The sequence below is a fragment of the Alternaria ventricosa genome (genome assembly GCF_023758065.1).
Source record: "Alternaria ventricosa strain BMP 2768 chromosome Unknown scaffold_14, whole genome shotgun sequence".
NCBI lineage: Eukaryota > Fungi > Ascomycota > Dothideomycetes > Pleosporales > Pleosporaceae > Alternaria > Alternaria ventricosa.
The window spans coordinates 825,684-840,809 of record NW_026055694.1 but is presented as its reverse complement, the minus strand read 5'-3'; the positions used below and the strand labels follow the sequence as shown (position 1 = coordinate 840,809).

General features: G+C 53.0%; 7 protein-coding genes across 7 annotated transcripts; 4 read left to right on the top strand and 3 right to left on the bottom strand.

Moving 5' to 3' along the window:
- Positions 1 to 59: 59 nt before the first annotated feature.
- Positions 60 to 2,729, bottom strand: J4E93_007852 (uncharacterized protein; the record flags this gene model as incomplete). The annotated part of the gene is made up of 1 exon (XM_049345756.1): positions 60 to 2,729. The coding sequence occupies one exon, from the start codon at positions 2,727 to 2,729 to the stop codon at positions 60 to 62; it is 2,670 nt and encodes an 889-aa protein (XP_049197283.1).
- Positions 2,730 to 3,446: 717 nt separating this feature from the next.
- Positions 3,447 to 4,767, top strand: J4E93_007851 (uncharacterized protein; the record flags this gene model as incomplete). The annotated part of the gene is made up of 2 exons (XM_049345755.1): positions 3,447 to 4,236; positions 4,286 to 4,767. The coding sequence occupies 2 exons, from the start codon at positions 3,447 to 3,449 to the stop codon at positions 4,765 to 4,767; spliced, it is 1,272 nt and encodes a 423-aa protein (XP_049197282.1).
- A 526-nt stretch (positions 4,768 to 5,293) lies between these two features.
- On the top strand, positions 5,294 to 6,978 carry J4E93_007850 (uncharacterized protein; the record flags this gene model as incomplete). Its single annotated transcript, XM_049345754.1, has 4 exons — positions 5,294 to 5,474; positions 5,529 to 5,632; positions 5,681 to 5,752; positions 5,800 to 6,978. 4 exons carry the CDS (start codon positions 5,294 to 5,296, stop codon positions 6,976 to 6,978), a joined length of 1,536 nt encoding a protein of 511 aa, XP_049197281.1.
- A 321-nt stretch (positions 6,979 to 7,299) lies between these two features.
- J4E93_007849 (uncharacterized protein) lies at positions 7,300 to 7,803 on the bottom strand (the record flags this gene model as incomplete). Its single annotated transcript, XM_049345753.1, has 3 exons — positions 7,300 to 7,462; positions 7,542 to 7,708; positions 7,774 to 7,803. The coding sequence occupies 3 exons, from the start codon at positions 7,801 to 7,803 to the stop codon at positions 7,300 to 7,302; spliced, it is 360 nt and encodes a 119-aa protein (XP_049197280.1).
- Positions 7,804 to 8,271: 468 nt separating this feature from the next.
- Positions 8,272 to 9,392, top strand: J4E93_007848 (uncharacterized protein; the record flags this gene model as incomplete). The annotated part of the gene is made up of 4 exons (XM_049345752.1): positions 8,272 to 8,370; positions 8,422 to 8,608; positions 8,661 to 9,165; positions 9,212 to 9,392. The coding sequence occupies 4 exons, from the start codon at positions 8,272 to 8,274 to the stop codon at positions 9,390 to 9,392; spliced, it is 972 nt and encodes a 323-aa protein (XP_049197279.1).
- Positions 9,393 to 9,894: 502 nt separating this feature from the next.
- TUB1_2 (beta-tubulin) lies at positions 9,895 to 11,450 on the top strand (the record flags this gene model as incomplete). Its single annotated transcript, XM_049345751.1, has 4 exons — positions 9,895 to 9,906; positions 10,012 to 10,035; positions 10,087 to 10,209; positions 10,266 to 11,450. 4 exons carry the CDS (start codon positions 9,895 to 9,897, stop codon positions 11,448 to 11,450), a joined length of 1,344 nt encoding a protein of 447 aa, XP_049197278.1.
- A 225-nt stretch (positions 11,451 to 11,675) lies between these two features.
- On the bottom strand, positions 11,676 to 12,508 carry J4E93_007846 (uncharacterized protein; the record flags this gene model as incomplete). Its single annotated transcript, XM_049345750.1, has 2 exons — positions 11,676 to 12,386; positions 12,446 to 12,508. The coding sequence occupies 2 exons, from the start codon at positions 12,506 to 12,508 to the stop codon at positions 11,676 to 11,678; spliced, it is 774 nt and encodes a 257-aa protein (XP_049197277.1).
- Between the last annotated feature and the right edge of the window lie 2,618 nt (positions 12,509 to 15,126).

Below are 15,126 nucleotides of genomic sequence, written 5' to 3'. Positions count from 1 at the left end.
ATCAATCGTATGCTCGCTAATTCAGTGCCATCAACATGTAACAATCTCACGTAAGTATATCAAAATCCATCATCGTCGTCGTTCCATCCCAACGCATCGTATATCGATGGCTCAGCATCATGCTTGTTTGCGAATGCGAGTGCGATCGGGGCGATCTTATTCGCTGTTGCGGATGCGGGCTTGGTAGGTGTGGCAGCATTCGCAGCAGGTGTGAATTGGGCGTCATTAGGAGGCGGACTACCTGTAGGTTTGACAGGAGTTTCGAACACGTGTGATTGTGCTGGACCCCTGCCTTCAGTAGAAGACGCCGTCGCCTTCAATGGGGTTGCAAAGATCTTCCTCCTAACCGAGTCTGTAGAGAATGGGAGGCTGTTTGGCGCCTTGGACGGTGTCTCGGCAATACCGGACTGCGCTAGACTTCGAGCCGTCGTGTGGCGGTGGCCCGTTGCCGGCACCATTGTAGCTGGTGGACGGACTCCAGAGGACGGCACGCAGAACTCTCTGGAGGGGGGCGCTTCCGCTCCGGGAGGTCTAACGAACGGATCGTAATGGTGGTGGGTTGGCGTCTGCTCAACCAAATTATTCGTCCTCCGCCCAGCCCGGGGTGTCGCTGACACCTGAACGTCTCTGATCGTCTTCCTCACAGTGACTGTTGGCTTTCTCGACTGTTTGGGCAAACCGAGACCACGTTGCTCAATGTCGGCAATATAGCCACCAGCAGCTAGTCCACGGTTGGGCTTCTTCAAAGCTAAAATAGCCTCTTGAAGATCTTCCTCCACACGTTGCTTGTGCTTTATCTTAGCTGATGCAGCAGCCGAAGGCTCCGCGAGATCAATTTGTCGACCCTGCAGATGTCGGATCTGGGACATCGATTGCCGAGCGTTCTTAGATGGACTGCGTCGGAAAGGTATGGCTGAGAGAGGTACCTCGCTGCCCTCTCGTTTGATGCCATCTAACAGCGCGGAATCGGTGGCAGATCGGCTCAGGGACGGTGTTATTCGCTCAGTCGTCCGTCCCGTGTTGTCGGTAGCGACCCGGGCCAATGATCGCCGTGACTTCTTTGCCTCGGGTTCTTTCGAACTGCCGGATTTGCGTGAGGTGAGTGGTGGCCTAATAGCTTTGCGTTTTGTCGGTAAGCTATGTGTGGGCCCACCCAGCTTCTTGTTCACCATGAGCGCCTGCTCTGGTAATCGGTTGATGTAGAAGGGGATGATGACTTCGACGCAAAAGCTGTGCAGGCGATCGTTCGAACCGTTTCGTCCAGATCCATCGGGTCCGTCATGTTGTCGTGACGGCTTTTCGTCGAAATCCAGTATACCTAGTTCTTCTGTAGCGTGCCAGATGCAAAGCTTGTCCAGAAGCAAATCAAGTTGCAGGTTGATGTCATCAAGCTTGTTCTTGCGCTTCTTCGGCATCGGCTGCTCGGGCTGGGCTTGACTTCCGTCTGCGGTAGCTTGTTGCTCTGGTGGTTTTTGGGTAGAGAGCGTCTCTAGCGCAACGATTTCGAGCATGAGAATCAACTGAGCTAGCGTCTCCCGAACCCGCAAATCTCCAATGCGCCTCTTGATGCGCTGATCCAGAGTCTCTGGAGCCGTACTGTCGCCGCCTGGCAATTCCGACTGCCACCATTTCCTGACGAATGCCTCCTCCTGTGGGTATACACCCTCCCGGCTAAGTTTCATCTTCTTCTTTGACTTCTTCAGCTTGTTGACACTTGGGGCGTGCTCATCATCCGAGTAGCTTCCAGGCGGCATTTCCTTGATCAAGGATGGTAGTTTTTCGTGATATTTCTTCTCGCTGGCCTTTGGACTCAGCAGCATAGTTCTTAAGAATGTGACAAGTTCATGCGTAGGCGGGGCTCCTTCTTCGGCTGAAGTAAACGTGTTCCGGATACGAGTGATTGGGCCCTTCGCTAGGTAAGCCAATGAGGTTTTGGACATGTAAATTGCATCCAAGTACTGTTGGACGAGCAATGCAAGTTGCTCTTGTGGTGATGGCGCGTCCGGCATGGGTTCTAGAGGGAGTTCCATGGGAATTGTGTCCAGGTGCTGGCTCTCCGGTGCTCCTAAAGCCAGGTCCGGTTGGTATGCATGCTCTTTCTTTATCTCTGGTTGTAGCTTGGGTCGCATCATCGTCATTCGTGCTCGTCTGGGTGGCAGGTCCACGGGGTGCGTCTCCACAGCAGCCTGTCGCCACCATTCTCCTTGTACGGCCGCATTCGTCTCTGGTCCTGGTCGTGTTGGCAGCCTCTGGAGATTTCTGGGGTCCCACAGGTCTGTGACATCTTTCTCTTTGAGCCAGCCCGCAAGCTTGCATATACTATAGACGCGTGGCTTCACTCGCTCTATGACGTATAGTAGATTCTTCGCCTCGAAGCGTGCGACGAGTATCTTCGGGCCTGCATAGTCTTGGCTGTCACATTCTCCATCCTCCAGTATATCTATATGTGCGGCGAAGAGGCTGTTTGGGGCGAAGTTGTCGTCGGCGGAAATGTCGAGGAAGGTCAGAGGCAGCTGGGAACGCCCAATGACTCGTACGGGTCTGAAGGTGGCGGGCTTATTTTTGTACGGCGAGCCAGAGTGCTCTCTGATCGTGAACGGCTTGGTGAAAGCTCCGAGACCGCAGAGAGAGTCTCTCGTCTGCTTCGAGGGCAATGGGGCCTTGGGTTCGTCGCGTTTGGCGGCTAGTCGTAACAACTGCGTGGGCGTCTCAGAGTCTGAATGTAGCATTGTCTTCGTTTGCAATGCGTAGGTGGACATCGGAACTACGCATGGCTATCCGTGTCGTTTGTTGTGAGTGCTGGCGGTGCCTTCCTTAGCAGACGCGTTTCGGCAGTCGCGAATCACGAAGGGTCGTGCGCCCTCTCCTTCCGCGCCAAAACGTCATTCCCGCACCATCATCTCGATCGATCAGCCCGCGACTAGTTTTAGGACGATCCGGATGTCATTTCATCACCAAGTGTTGTTTTAAGCTTTCCCATGTCATTCTGCTGGGCTTGAAGACTAATCGCCTGCATCGTCCGAGATGAGGACCGGATGATACGCGTTCATAATATCGCGCAATGCTTACACTTGTATATGCCTATCATTAATCAATGTATTGCGATATACAGCCTACAGTATCTCCGGGAAACCAGGTACCCCTCTTTATCCTCATGGATTACCTGGACTTTACCATGTCCCCATGCGGTTGGTAACCAATAGACACGTAGCTAACGCGGAGGTCATGGTTTCCCTCGGGCCCCTCAACAGACGGACGCGGGAAGGAACCATGGGACCTCCAAACGTTATTCCAGTGAAGCTCCGAGACTTCCTTCATCTCTGGGCATAAAACTTCACGTTCACTGACATAGTTGTGAGAACAACAGCGCGCTACAACTTTCTCAATATAGCCTCAGAAACCCTGCAGCCTCCGAGACGTGGCGAGGTCGTTATTGTACCGTCCAGATGAGATTCATAGTACTGGCGTTGGGATTTGCTCCCATCTCACTGGCATCAGACTATTTTGAGGTATCATCAGGAGACTATCATCCTTTCGCTCCCGGATATACCATTGGTGCCTATCCCCAAGACTTCACACTCGTTGGCCCTCCTCTACAACCTATCCACGACTCCCAAAAGCCCTCCACTGGTCTGGCTGTCGATTCCGCGCACAACCTCTACCTGACATACCCTCGCAACTCGGGCCAGACACCAAGCAACGTGGTGGTTTGCACATCGTACAACGACGAAGAACCATGGCCGAATGCAGCTATCCAGAATTGCACCGCCGGTCAGGATCTGGCAACCTGCTTCATCAACGTTCAGAACATTGTTCTCGACGACCGCGGAAGGCTGTGGGTGGTTGACAGCGGGATTCCAGCCAACGCCAGCCCAGACACCAATGCGCTTTTTGGAGGCGCAAAGCTCATGAGCTTCAATGAGACGACGGCAGAGCATCTTCAGACCTATGTGATACCCCAGGATCTATTGTCGCATCGGATGAATATGAACGACATGCGTGTCAATACGACATTGGGTGGACGAGAAGGATATGCTTTCATCACTGATGCTAGCAAGAACAGCTCGTTGCTAGCGGTGGATCTCGAGAACGGCAATGCGGTACGCAGACTGTTCAATACGAGTGTTGTTCGAGCAGACGAGAAGTACGTCGGTTCATATGGCGGCGAGCTCATCTACACCTGGAATGGCACACAAAAAGGTCATCTCACGACTGCCGCAGATGGCATCGCCTTGGGTACGTGGACTTGAGCTTATGCGTGCTCATGTCACTGACGAGGTCATAGCATCCGGCAACTTCTACTGGGGCGTTCTAGCCTCCCGCCGATTTTATTACATTTCTCAGGAGGTTCTAGTCGACCAAAGTTTGACAGACGCCGAAGTCTTCGCCGCCGTACAAAACCCAGGCCAATGCGGTTCCGAGCAAGCTGGCTTTACCGCTGACGATCGCGGCCGAGTATACATCGCAGCGAGTGAACAGAACGCGATATACTACGTCGATACGCTGGAGTCTGAAACCAACATGACAGTCAACGGCAATGCGCCTGGAGGATCTGGTCTCATTCCACCGGATGACTATATAGTAAAGACGTTGGTGAGGAACGCGATGATTCAACATGCTGATTCTATGGCTATCTTGGATGGATGGCTGTACTTCAACACCAATCAGTTGACACTAGGTCCTGGGTTCCAGTACAACAACACAGATAAGAGGAGAGGCCCTTTCCGTAGCTTCAGACTGTGGATCGGGAGGGGACCAGCGGTGTAGCATTTATACTTGTACGTGTATTAGCACTCTGAGGTCGATAGAGTTATATCCGAGGCCGTACACCGAAGCGCCTGTGTGTTGCATAGGAAAGAACTTAGATGGAGGTCGTTCCTACTCTGCACAAGCTCACACGTAGTAACGTTCAGATGGTTAATGGCTGCTGGAGGTGTCTTCTCTCGTCATGCCCAGGTGGTGTGCACTTAGTGCTCCTCATCACAGAGTAGTGAAGGACCGGAAATGACACTCCACGATCACAAGCTTCCGATCTCATGTACCTGCAGAGTTCCAGTCATTCCAAAAAATGAGACTTTATGCCGTTGTACCCACGAGATTGTGTACACGGACCCCTGTTTCCTTAACCCGCGAAACGCTATACCCAAAGCTGTCTAGCCGCTTACCCCAGCTTCCACTTGTGTCATCGGCTGCGGTAACTGTCGGCTTTGGTCGTTCACAACACCAAACCTCGGCGGCAGTACATGAAGATGTTTCTTTCACAGAAAGAATCCGCACACAAATCACGCCCACCATGAAGTCATTCGCCAGCAGAGAAGCATCCCGCGTGTTTTCGCGCCCAAACCTCGCCCACCGCGCGTCAATTACTGCACCCAGGAATGCAAACATCCGCCTACACGAGCAGAGAAGAGGATTCCGGGGGACAAAGCGGCTATTGGTCGTCAAGCCTTACCTTTTGGCGGATATTGGAGAAGGTAAGTAGGCGAGTCAGAGATGCTGGTGGCTGCGGCTAATCATGCTGTGCCCAGGTATTACCGAATGCCAGGTTATCCAATGGTTCGTGAAGCCCGGCGCGCGCGTCGAGCAATTCGACCCTATCTGCGAAGTGCAGTCGGATAAAGCATCTGTCGAGGTACATGCCGTCTAGGATACAGGCAGGGCGAGGACTAATTTCCGGCAGATCACCTCGCGATTCGATGGCATCATCAAGAAGTTGTACTACGAGGCAGATGACATGGCGAAGGTTGGAAAGGTAAGCTTGAAATTCGTAACGTATTACCGAATATGAGCTGATTCCAGAAGCCTCTAGTAGACATCGACATTCAAAGCGACATCTCTCCTGCCGACGAAGCCCTGCTCAACGGAGGATCAGGCAAACAAGACGACGAGGTCCTACTCACCGGAGGCGGCGGCAGCCAAGAACAAAAAGCGCAAAGTTCTACAGAGCCACAAGAACAGGAGATCGAGCTTGGGAGGAATGACACAAAGGCTGTGGCTGAAGACGCGCCTGGCTCAGATCAAAGCACGAGTCTACCATCCGAACCATCCACAACACAAAGACAGCCAGGGAAGCATGCGTCGCTCGCTACGCCAGCTGTGCGACATATGGTCAAGGAGCACAAGCTCAAGGTCGAAGACATAGAAGGCACAGGACGGGAGGGTCGCGTACTCAAGGATGATGTACAACGGCACGTCGAATCGATGAAGCAAACCACCACAACACCATCGGCAACCTCGAACCCAGCCCCTATGAGTACACAACAAATGGAGGACCAAGTCAAGCAATTGACTCCAGTCCAGTCTGGCATGTTCAAGCAGATGACTAAATCTTTGTCCATACCCCACTTCCTATACACCGACGCTGTAGACTTCAGCTCGCTCACGTCACTCCGCAAAAAGTACAACACAGGCCGCGAAAAGCCAGAGCGGATAACGCCGCTGCCAATCATCATCAAGGCCGTATCGCTCACGCTCCAGCAATTCCCGCTACTCAACTCACATCTCGACACTACCACGAACCCGAACAAGCCACAAATCATACTAAAGGGAAGCCACAACATCGGCGTAGCAGTGGATTCGCCCGCGGGACTCCTCGTCCCCGTCATCAAGAACGTGCAAAACCACAGCATCGCCTCGCTAGCCCAAGAGATCCAACGCCTCAGCTCGCTGGCACGCGCTGGCAAACTCTCATCCGCTGATCTCACAGGCGCGACCTTCACAGTCAGCAACATTGGTAGCATAGGCGGCGGTGCTGTGGCACCTGTCATCGTTGGACCCCAAGTTGGCATTCTGGGTATCGGTAAAGCGAGAGTGGTGCCGGCCTTTGGGGAGAACGATGAGCTGATCAAGAGGGAGGAGTGTGTGTTTAGCTGGAGTGCTGATCATAGGGTTGTGGATGGTGCGTATGTGGCGAGGGCGGCGGAGGAGGTGAGGAAGTGTTTGGAGGGTGTTGAGGCGATGCTTGTTAGGATGCGGTAGGGGTGAGAAATAGAGGCATGGTAAAAGCGAAATAAACACTTTACTTCATACTCGCGCGACTATTGCTGATCATCTCATGGTGTATCTGGTCGTCAACGGTTCCAGCGGGTTGTGTGTTATCAATGTCGTATTGTTTTTTGTGGCCGTGTTACTACCAACTTCCTGCTATCAGCTGCAGAGTAGAAGCTAGTCTTCGCCATTGTCTCTGCACAACTCGGTGGCAAGAGCAAACATCTGGGTAGACTCTTTCTAGTCTTCCTTACCCCTCTTTCCGATTTTTTTAATCGATCTCATGGCTATGACGGAACACCGACAGCACACTCAAGCCGCGCCCTTCAGCACCTGCTCAAGGCTGTTCTTACTGTTCGTATACGTCTTCTCAAGGTAATCCTCCTTCTTATCCAGATTCGACATCTCCTTGTTCAACGCCTCACTCTCCTCCTGGAGCCTCTTTTGCACATCTGGAATAGGCGTGCAGACGAACCTGTTCATAGCAATCAGTCTCTACGTCTCATCTCTTCCCCCGCAGTCGCGAGGGGCAAATAGCGACACATGCAACTTACATCTTGCCCACACCCTCATACACCTTTGTCTCTGCAGGCAGCGATGAGACTTCCGAGGAAGTGAGTTGCAGCATACGCCCCTCTCGCGTCCGGGCGGCTTTTTGCTGTTTGACAATGACGAGTTGTTGTTCGGCAAAAGCCTTCTTTTGGCTGATTTCTTGTAGGACCTGGGTGTTTCCCGCGTTAGATCCTAGCTCTTTCTTCTCATCAGTCACGGAACTTTATGACGCACCTTCTGCAAGGCCTCGTTTGACATGGACATGGTGGGCGGAGATTTCGGTAATGTTGACGATTGGCTCGTAGGTCTCGTGAGAGCGCTGGCCTGGCTGCTGCTTCTCAAGCTTTCTCGGTTCGGCAGTTGCGAGAGACCCTGGGCGGATGTGATTGGCTGTTTGGATTCACACCGAAAACTGCACCGTGAGCTTGCAGCCTCGGGAGCCAAGCTTTCCGACGTGTGCGAGAGGTATACGTCGGCGGTAGGAATGTGTACTGGGGGCGATTCCTTTTGCGCAGTAATCCTTACTGTTTGCCCACGTGTGGCGTGGTAGTCTGGCAGCCTATCGCTGGAGCATGGGCCTCTCGTGTCGCGGATTGTCGCTCTCCAGTCTTTCCTTCCGCAAAAGCCGGTGCTAGATACAAGCTTGATAGCGAAGTCAAACACCTGCAGTTTCTCTTTCCTCAACCTCTCACCTCTTTCTTTTTCTCCTTTCGGGAATTTTGTAGAGTGAAGATGGCCGCGTTCTTTTCCCGTCTACCGTCGATACCGTACCCGCCGGAACAGGACGGGTTCTTCTCTCCGGTCACCTCTACCCTCGATTGGTGTGAAGAGGTTAGTTGAGAGGGTCATTGCGTTGGAGAAGCGCGTGCTAACCGTTTGAAGAATTATGTAGTCACGCAGTACTCTGCAGAGATCATCAACACGCTCACGAATCTGCTGTTCATGTACCTCGCTGCAAAAGGCATACGCAATTGCTTGAAGAATGGACATGACACCGTCTTTCTTGTTGCGTTCATTGGCTATCTACTGGTTGGAACTGGGAGCTTTCTCTTTCACGCGACATTGAAATGTATGTCCGCTGTTGATTCATATGTTGACATGCAGTACCTGATTCATATTAGATCCTATGCAACTGGTAGATGAGCTTTCGATGATCTACACGACTTGCTTGATGAACTTTGCGACGTTCTCTTATGGCAAGTCAAGGCTGTACTCTACGGTTCTTGCAATTGGGCTTGTGTCTCTTGCGGCCTTCATTACGCTCTACTACCACTTCCTCCAGGACCCCACCTTCCATCAGAACGCCTATGCGATTCTCACAGCGATTGTCCTGTTCCGCGCCATGTATGTAATGGAGGTGAACATCCGCCCGCGCTTCAAGTCCAAGGAGAGGGAAGCAGCGAACCCGCGGCCGCACGGAGGTGTGAAGGCGGTTCAAGAGAGAGAAGACGTGCGCGACCAGGAAATTCTCAGTAAGATGTGGCAGATGATTGCATTCGGCCTCAGCATCTTCCTGGGAGGCTTTGCTGTCTGGCATCTCGACAATGTGCATTGCTCGCGGTGGATCCAGTGGCGGAGGGAGATTGGTATGCCCTGGGGTTTCGTGCTCGAGGGTCATGGCTGGTGGTGAGTATTGCATTCATCTTAGGAAGACGAAAACTCACAATACCAGGCATCTCATGACGGGAACTGGAGCTTACTACTACATTGTATGGGGCGTATGGCTGCGACACTGCCTCAACTACAGACAGGACGAGTATGAACTCTACTGGCCCAACTTCTGGACGATGCCGCAGGTTGTCAAGCGACAGGCAGGTGGTCATGCAAATGGCTCAACGAAGAAGGAGCTGTAGGCGGTGACGACGTGGAGTCTTGGGCAGGATTAGGTTCGCGTGTCAGGGAGGATTTATGCATGTGCTTTGCAAGATCAGCGTTGTGCGGTTTCCGCGCTGCGAACGACGATACGGTTAGGCGGATTTGATAGGGGATGGGATGGGAACAACAAATCCGCAACCGCCTCTAGTAACACATCTCTCACGATATGAAACCAGCCAGTAATACAAGATACTGCAAAGCGACGAACCTATTCGACAGCAACGACTTGTGCCTTGCTAGTGCAGCTGTACATGTTCATGACTAGCCCCTTCAGCCGGCAGGCACCAGCTTTGGCGCGTTGTTAGTAAATAGCTCTAGCGCCGACGGCCCGTGCAGACGACCCACAGAGATCTTTAACGCACTCACCGCTTCTGCTCCTCCTGCTCTCCACACCAGCACCACCACCAGCGACCAGCCATAATCCAGCTCCTCGCATCTTCACCTCTCCAACTTCCATATTCCTCGCCCCCAACCGCCAACATGCGTGAGATTGTACGTATCGCCCGCACTGCCGCCTAGTCGTGGCGCGTCGCTGCCCCGCGCCGAGACTCAGGGACAACACAAAGAACAACAGCTAACGACGTTTCTCTGCCACAGGTTCACCTTCAGACCGGTCAATGCGTAAGTTTTGATATCGCTCCTCTGTGTACAGACGACAGCTAACATACCCAGGGTAACCAAATCGGTGCCGCCTTCTGGCAGACCATCTCCGGCGAGCATGGCCTCGACGGCTCCGGTGTCTACAACGGCACCTCGGACCTGCAGCTCGAGCGCATGAATGTCTACTTCAACGAAGTGCGTCCCCCGATTACGCTTTTGGCAGATAAAAGACCAATACTGATCTACAGCAGGCGTCCAACAACAAGTTCGTGCCCCGTGCCGTCCTCGTTGACCTCGAGCCCGGTACCATGGACGCCGTCCGCGCCGGCCCCTTCGGCCAGCTGTTCCGCCCCGACAACTTCGTCTTCGGCCAGTCTGGTGCTGGTAACAACTGGGCAAAGGGTCACTACACCGAGGGTGCCGAGCTCGTCGACCAGGTCCTCGACGTCGTGCGCCGCGAGGCCGAGGGCTGCGACTGCCTCCAGGGTTTCCAGATCACCCACTCCCTCGGAGGTGGTACAGGTGCCGGTATGGGTACGCTCCTCATCTCCAAGATCCGTGAGGAGTTCCCCGACCGCATGATGGCCACCTACTCCGTCGTGCCCTCCCCCAAGGTCTCCGACACCGTTGTCGAGCCCTACAACGCCACACTCTCCATCCACCAGCTGGTTGAGAACTCCGACGAGACCTTCTGCATTGACAACGAGGCTCTCTACGACATCTGCATGCGCACCCTCAAGCTGAACAACCCCTCATACGGCGACCTGAACCACCTCGTCTCCGCCGTCATGTCGGGTGTCACCACCTGCCTGCGTTTCCCTGGTCAGCTCAACTCTGACCTGAGGAAGTTGGCCGTCAACATGGTTCCCTTCCCCCGTCTCCACTTCTTCATGGTCGGATTCGCTCCCCTCACCAGCCGCGGCGCCCACTCCTTCCGCGCCGTCACCGTTCCCGAGCTCACCCAGCAGATGTTCGACCCCAAGAACATGATGGCTGCGTCTGACTTCCGCAACGGTCGCTACCTGACCTGCTCCGCCTACTTCCGTGGTAAGGTCTCCATGAAGGAGGTCGAGGACCAGATGCGCAACGTCCAGAACAAGAACTCCTCCTACTTCGTTGAGTGGATCCCCAACAACGTCCAGACCGCCCTCTGCTCCATCCCTCCCCGCGGCCTCAAGATGTCCTCCACCTTCGTCGGTAACTCGACCTCCATCCAGGAGCTGTTCAAGCGTGTCGGTGACCAGTTCACTGCCATGTTCAGGCGCAAGGCTTTCTTGCATTGGTACACTGGTGAGGGTATGGACGAGATGGAGTTCACTGAGGCCGAGTCCAACATGAACGACTTGGTCTCCGAGTACCAGCAATACCAGGAGGCTTCCGTCTCCGAGGGTGAGGATGAGTACGACGAGGAGGCTCCTCTCGAGGCTGAGGAGTAAGCTGGTCATGGCTGACGTCCCGCTGGACTTGGTTGTTGGAATATTTCACGTGTGGACACGAGCGTTGTAATTCGATTCGTACTTTGAGCGACCTGGCTGTGATCAGACTGGTTGCGAAAGTGACTAGACAGACATGGCAGGCGCCTCAGCTTCTTGTTAGCGAAAAGATGCTATAATCAGATATTGTCCACTAAACAGTGTATTGTGTGTATTAATTACGTCCTACTAATCTCCTTCGCCGTGTTCTCTCAGGTGTTCTAGGTAACCTACGAGCCTCTTCTTGATAATTACACCCACCAGTTGTGCTGTGCCCTCTTTGGTCACCATAAGATATCTCAACCCCAGTTTGGAGAACATCTCGACAGCATATTCCAGAGGTGCTTTCGCACAGATGCTCAATGGCGTCCGATCCACAAAGGGCGTCAAATCCATCTCCAAGCTCATGGGACTCGCCGGCTCATCAATTTCCTGGCCTAACAACCTGACCTGGACATCCTCTTCCTGCGCCGATACAAGCACATCAGGAACGAGTTTCGTCAATCCAAATTCGAGCTCCGACTGCGAAATGTACCCTTGCAACACTTCAACGCCGCCACCATTCTTCTGTACTAGAACCAGACCCGCGTCCATGAGACCCCGTTCTCTCAATGCATCGAGCTTCTCTTTCAACAGAGTCAAAGCCACCTTATTGCTTGTAGGTACGTGAACGGTAATGTCATCCATGGTGCGCTGAGGGGGAATGAGGACCTCGACGCAGGCTTTGTGGCGGCGGACGATGGAGAGAGCGGTGTCTGGGTCGAGGAAAGGGTGGGAGAGTAGGGATTGAGCGAGGTCGTAGACGCCTTCTGAGGAGATTGCGTCGGCGACCCATTTTGCGGTTAGGATGGCGAGCATAGATGGGACGGTATAGGAGAGCTGGCCTGTGAGTTCGAACATCTATAGAGAGTGTTAGTTGACAATGCATACTGAAAGAAAGTGGAGATGAAGAGACTTACAATAACAGCAAGGGAAATGGTCATCCGAGACACACCCGCCAGAAACGCAGCAGCACCCACCATGGCGAAGATACCCGGACTGATCGAACCAATAGCCTGACCAACCAGCCTCCCAAAGAAAGCACCCGCATCCAGTGCGGGAATGATAACGCCAGACGGGACCTTGATCCCAAACGTAATAGTAGTAAGAACGAGTTTCGCCAACGTCCCATACGTCAACCAACCCACATACTCCCAATTCGTTGTCCCCCTTTCCCCAGCAACCTTCTCATTCCGACAAACCCAAGACGCGCTCGACTTATCCTCCCCACAATCCACCAACAAATTCTTAATAACAACATCCCCCGGTTCCCTTGTCAACGGATTAGGATACTGAACCAACGCCGTCGCAAGCACCACCAACGCAACCTCCAACACTGGATGTCTCTTAATAACGCCAAAAGCCCTAAACCACTTCGACCAGAGGAAATTGAACTTGCAAAACAGGCCGCCGAAGATACCGCCCGCTACGCCCAAGAGAATGAAAACGAAGTAGTGAATAGCGTTGTACTCATCCCCGAACCGCGATTCAAAAAGCACTAATTTGCCCGTGCCCGTTGGATTGAGTTCCTTGAGCACCATCGCCGCAGTAAGACTACACAGGAACGCCCTCCACAGCACTTTCCGCGGGAAATACGTACTAATCTCCTCGTAGCTAAACAGCACGCCTCCGATCGGCGCGCCGAACGCTACTGACAGTCCCGCTGAGCATGCCGCGCTGAGCAGCTCCCGCATCTTACGGCCGTTGGATGCGTATTTGGGTATCAAGCGCCCGGTTAGGTGGCCGATGCAAGTGGAGATGTGGACAAAGGGACCTTCTTTCCCGAGACAGAGGGACGAGGATACGGCGAAGATTGCGCCGAGGGATTTTACGATTAGCACGGGGAGGGAGAGGAAGGATGGGATTGAGAAGCCGGAGAGGATGGTTTTTATTTCGGGGATGCCGGAGCCGGAGGCTAGGTACATTACTTTGCCTTGTGCGGTTGGTGTGGGCGGTGGGTTGGAGGAGGGAGGGGAGGTGGTGGTTGTGGAGGTGTGGCCGTTGGTTGGGATCTTCGTGGTAGGGTTGGAGGATGAGGTCGATGGGAGGGTAGACCGAGTCAACATGGTTAAACTCGAACTTATGATGCCGAAGGCCACTGCTATGCCCACGTAGATTGCGAAACTGCTCTTGTAATCATGGCTCCAGACTTTCCAATCTGCACACTCTTCTGTACTTTCGTTCGTCAACAATCCTATAAATGAACTCTTCTCAGCGACGATGCAGCAATTCTCTCTGTTCCGCAAGAAATGGCCAGAGCAATATCCGGTTTTCCAGTCCGAAACAGTTACTACGGCGATATCGACAAGGAAAGCGATACATGCTGTCAATGCACCAATGACTACGACAGCGAGCCAGCCCGAGGAAGCGTCGAGGAGTGTGAGCAATTTGAAGCGAAGACCGGGGTGAGAGTGAAGAGCACGGTAGCGGTATGAGTCTTTTACCTGGGTCGCGAATTAGTATACTCATCCACGTGTGGGGTTGTCAACGAGATGTGGTAGTACCAAATCGTGTAGCCAGTCAATGGTGGTGTAGTCATTATACGGTAATCGTTCTCCAACTGGACTTTCTGCTAACTGCTGTTCTTCTTTCGTTACTGTAGACGCGATGATTGAGGATGCTTCTTCGTCTTGTTCATGTTGGAGATGGGATAATAGAGGTTGGTGGAGGAGAGGGGTACGTTCGTGTCTGTTTTCTTCGTCAGAAGCCATGGCTGTAGATTTGAATGAGGTATCAAGGAGAGTAAATAGAAGACAGCATGATGCAGATAACTGAGGTACATATCGAAGCTCCAATGTGGCTTGCCCAATGACGCAGGCAGGCACATCCCGTACGCACGCTTATCTGCCGCGGAAATAGATCTACTCGCAAAGCCTGGGGTAAACATTGTGGGATGGGATGATTGCCAGGCTTGGCTGGGGGTAGTAGAGATAAGGAAAGCACGCTAGATGATTGGTGCGCAAAGTCACTTCCTGTGCAACTACACCAACTCTCAATACTTGCGATTGCATTAGAATAAACCACAATCGCAGAAGAAGCATTGCAGTACTCTGAGAAACTACATGGACATGTCTCTGTTACAGGAATCTTACCATTTCCAACCTTGAACCCACCGCCTTGAACCAGAACACCAGGTGAGGTCCAATATCCAGACTGAACATACACGGTATCATGGAGGCCCAAATCATGACTGACAAAGGAAATCGATGCGGCTCTGAGTAGAGAGGTGATGGAGAAGCAGGCGCTACAAGCGATTGCCGCTAGACGTATTATGCGGATGCCGCAGCGTTCTTCTGAGCAGTGTAGGCGTCTGTGTATTTCTATAGATATGTTAGAGCCTGTATCAACGTCGTGTTCGTTATGCATACCTTCTTCTCAGCAGCGCCCAAAGACTTCCACTCCTGGGAGATGAGCTTCATAGCCTCGAGAGGGGAAATGTTCTTGAAGTCTCCGGACGCAAACCTTTCTTTGACAAAGGCGGCATAGGCGGGTATCACTTTGTTCACATGACGCTCATCGACAAGCTTGGCAGTATGAGCTGGAGCCTTCTTCTTTTCACTCGCATAGATCCTCCGTAACTGGGCACGAGCGTTATTCGCAA